This window comes from Nanorana parkeri, unplaced genomic scaffold (assembly GCF_000935625.1).
Source record: "Nanorana parkeri isolate BGI_ZX_2015 unplaced genomic scaffold, ASM93562v1 scaffold3205, whole genome shotgun sequence".
NCBI classification, from domain to species: Eukaryota; Metazoa; Chordata; class Amphibia; order Anura; family Dicroglossidae; genus Nanorana; species Nanorana parkeri.
Window position 1 is genome coordinate 18,071 of NW_017309473.1, and position 4,431 is coordinate 22,501.

Sequence of the window (4,431 nt, forward strand, 5' to 3'; positions counted from 1 at the left end):
GAGATGGTGATAAGGAAGTAAGAAAGCCATCTGGAATCACAATTATCAAACAAAATCTGACCTTTCCCTCAATTGCATTGATTAGTCTATACATTAATTAGTTTGACATATCAAATAATTAAACCTGGTAAAGAATAATATACTAATGATCAAAGATGTATAAAAACAAGTAAGCATTATGATCAGTACTATCATTCGTTCCTTTCTCTCCAAAAAAATTAAATAAATATCAATAGTTATCCATAATAATGGCAACAAAAGGGTTCAAAGTTGCACTGTCTTAAATAAATAGACAAGTGTTATAATTACTACATTACTATATTCTCTGTGCAATAAAATAATTTCACTGCCAATCTAAAGGTTTTTCCAGCTGGAAAGAGATGCAATTTTTCCCATGACAGCTATTTTCATAGAGCAACAGGTCTTCTCTTATCCTTTTTGTTTTATGATTGAATCTCATCTTACAATTGAGAGACAGGAACGAATCAATAAGTGGTAAGATGGAGAAGAGTTCTATCATGTGCTCCCCAGATCTTACTGTAAAGGATCAACTTGCACCAGCTTCGAAAGGCAATTTAGATAAAAGCAATAGTAGCAGAGGTGAAAACTGAGAAAATCTTAAATGAGGATTTGAGAAATGTTATGGGTGTTTGATCCTTACATTTAGAAGGTGATACTGAAAAACAAAGTTGAATATTTACTGGTATCATTATTTCCATGTTCAATAGAATAGTTTGGGATAGCAATTTTAAAATCAGACACAAAACATTATCAGCAATTTACACTAGACATTAAGTAGATTTCCAACAAATACCATGATTGATACCTCCCTTGATAACAAGGCAATTTCTAATGACTGTTGATAGTGTCAGCTGTCTGACACCATCTACAGCTTGTAGAAACAACATGTTTGGTTCTAGGTACATCTCCTAAATGGCATATTTGCATACAGAATACAATTGTGAAGCCTGCTTCATCACTATAAAACAGTCGCTTATCCCAATCAGCCTCGGTCACATACAATTTATGACACAAACTATTAATTATTGGAAAAAAGAAAAAATAACAGTGAAAGCTGTAATTGGATTCTCTAAAAAGCACCAGTGTGTTGGTCTGCTTTTCTCTTCTGCTGTGTGATCCTATACATTGTGGACACGATACACTGTTATTCTTTACATGGAGTCCCCAAGGGAGTCAGAGTCATCTAAAGACAGGGGTAAGTACAGGTCCTGTAAAAAGAAACAAAAGAAAAATGTGTTAACTAGAAGGACGGGTTTATTTTGTGTTAATAATTATAATTTGATTTTACAAACTAAAGTATATGTAAACCCTGTTCTTATGATATAACATAAGGTGGTTTAGGTCTACACTGTTCTTGCACCAAGTTTTTTGTGTCTTTTGAATGATGAAGTGGTGTAGTTCCAAGTATAAAAGGTAGTTCCAAGTATAGATGGTTAATAACTAGGGATGTCCCGATACCGATGCTAGTACCAGTATCTGGGCCGATACATGGCATTTTCAGGAGTACAATGCACGCAGCCCTGGTGAGAAACTGCCCTAAAATCATTAGTCGGTATTGTTTTAGAAAAAATGTCACATGTCCCTTTAAGAAAAAGTATCGGTAAATTGGTATCGGCAAGTACAGGAGGGACAGTACTTGTACTTGGTCTTGAAAAAGTGGTATCAGGACATCCCTATAATAACAAGTCAATGCTTTGCTTTGAGAACCCCAAACTTAAGAAAATAGGGCCTTGCAGCAAGAAAACAATTTCTTTTTTTTTAATTAATAAGATTTTATTTGGTTTCAGATATAATATAACAACATTGCTATAAAAGCCTTGTTTCATATGTCCTTATTCATCTATCCTCATAAATATACATACATATATACTTATGTTTAATATACATCACTTTATTTCCAAGGCTTATCTATACCAGACACCTTTATATATAATAGAAAATTATATATAAAGGATGGGGCAGCACATAAAAATAACTGCTAATCAACCACAAAATAAAATGAAAGACAAAAAAAACCACAATAATAAAATAAAAGGCAGCAAATGGGAGCTCTTAGAATAATCAGAATTAAATTATGGTTTTCTAACTGACCCTGATCTTTCCCTATACAGTTTGTCAGGTTTCCCTAGGCTGTTTCTACAACAGCTTCTAATTCACAGACATTTTGGCTGCTCTGTACCCCCTCCCCCCTGCAGTGCATTACAGTTTAAACAAATTCTCCTGGGTGAAACTGCGCAGACAGGATCAGGACTCTCAAACACCTCAAACCCATGGTAGCGGTGAACTCAAACCCAAAGAGAATACCAAGGTATTAACTAGTGAAATGCTAATAATTATTAGGTAGGAGAAGAAACATAATACCTTGTGCTTACGGAGACTTCCAGGACTGGTTGGAGTAGAGATTGGAGACTGCTTGGATTTAGGAGTAGACAGTTGACTGCTTGATGTTCCATTAGCTGCCAAATAAAAGTAAAATGCAATATTTTATAAACTGTACACAAGAAATAGCATTATAGAACACATTAAACAGGCATATACAAACAACCACATTTCACTGAATTTGCACCAAGCCAATAAACTGGGCAAATTCAGCGTACAAGAGAGTAGCCATGAAATTTGCAGCAATTGCCTTCAAACTTGTGTTCAATTGACTACTGAGAAAATATTGAGTTAAAGCACTGAGCTTTTGCTGTTGTTTGCCTAATGAAGTTATCCCCTGTCATCTCTTCAGGGTAATAATAAACCACAGTAGCAACATTAGATTGACTGACCACTAATAGTTTTCTGATGGAAGCAATGCAGGGTTCAGTGCTTGGTATCCATCCTACTACAGAAGGTACAGTCTTAAACAGGACTATCTCTGTCATTAAGCAAGAGTCTTCATCTCACCAGAGTGACGTGATGAACTCTCATCTTGCCTCATGGCTCAAAGCTTAATCCTGAATGTGTTTTATGTCACCTATGTTTTTCGTTTAAAAACACCATAATCAGAAGGGCAAGGTTTATCACATGGATAATATTTAAAACTCCAGTTTAGGCAGTAGTGGTCACAGCAAATGTTTTTGATCACCAACTGTAGTTCTGTAATGCATGTTTGCTACCTATGGGACCATACTGATTTTGTCTTGTAAATAAAGCTCAGAATCTTTACACTTTGGTACAACTGGTAGATAGACACTTGTTTCTTCTATGACTCTTACAATGCAATGTGTTCATATCATGGTAGCCCACTGTGTAATGTACAGCCTAGGTCTGCTATCTACCTGTCAATAACCTATTATAAGCAAGTAGTATGTTTTTGGAAGATTTGATGGTGTTTTATCAATAAAACTGAAAAAATGTTGAGATTCTGCCCATAGTGACCGCATAGGTATTAGCTTGCCCGAACTGCACTCACAAAAAACAGGGTCCTGCGCTCCAAATCACAGAAGGTAGTTCAACTTATTTCCTACCTTAACAATGTACTCAGTGGATGAGAACCTCTCTCTGGATACAGCAAATATTTCATGTTTTCATGTTGATGTTCTCTGTGTGTATATATATATATATATGTACTGTATATTTATTATGTGCAGAAATAGTTTGTCTTTCACAATATGTCATGTCTCAAAGCAACATCTAAATATATTGCTCCCTTTGGTATTTACAGTCTGAGCTATTCATGCTCAGGTCTGCTGGAGGCCAGACCTTAGCAACGTAATCGTACTCTTGACATGTAGCGAATAAGACAAGAAGAAAGAAATAGAGGACAGAGGGAATATGCTATTTCTACCTTTCTGCTAAACTCACAATGCCTCCAGAATTGTGTGGACAGCTGCTGACATTTAACTAAAAAGCAAAAGATCACAGTGTGAAACTAGAACTACAATAAATCTAAAACATATGCTGAAGTTATGAGAAGCATAATGAAACACAGTAAATATATCTTAACTAAAAGTACCCATAGAGAGTAAATGATTACTGACTGGTCTGTATTCAAACAGACAACTATGCATATGTTTAACTGGAACGATGGACAAGATAACCTGATTGGTTGATTAATTCTTCCTCCAGACACCTTGGCAATTATGGCCTAATAAGCCTGAAGAACAACAGTGCCCCAAAAGTACTGCGTTTGCTGCATAGAGTAACCAATTATATTCTTTTCTTCAACGGAAATAAAATGAAAGGAGGAAAATAAATGGTTGCTATTGGGGACAAAGTCAGTTTAACGCATGAGGTACATTTGTGTTCTGTTGCAACCTGTGCAAAATAAAGACGAAATTAATCCTTTCTTTTACACATAACCGGTCATTTCCACTGATGTAATCCATTTAGGAAATAACACATATAACAGCAGACTTGAATGAGAAACTTGGCTTGTCTCTCATTCAAAATAAGGATTGACATCCTATTAAAATCATGGAAATT

General features: G+C 35.4%; 1 protein-coding gene across 1 annotated transcript in view; it reads right to left on the minus strand.

The window, feature by feature from the left end:
• Positions 1 to 917: 917 nt before the first annotated feature.
• The window catches only part of LOC108802899 (neuronal migration protein doublecortin-like), a 35,780-nt gene continuing 32,266 nt past the window's right edge, over positions 918 to 4,431 (minus strand). The window contains exons 4-6 of the mRNA XM_018574744.1: positions 2,383 to 2,477; positions 1,159 to 1,229; positions 918 to 1,126 (exon numbers count right to left, since the gene is read on the minus strand). Of these exons, the coding sequence (XP_018430246.1) occupies positions 1,173 to 1,229; positions 2,383 to 2,477 (152 nt within the window). The 3' untranslated portion in view covers positions 918 to 1,126; positions 1,159 to 1,172. The remainder of the gene's footprint in view (positions 1,127 to 1,158; positions 1,230 to 2,382; positions 2,478 to 4,431) is intronic.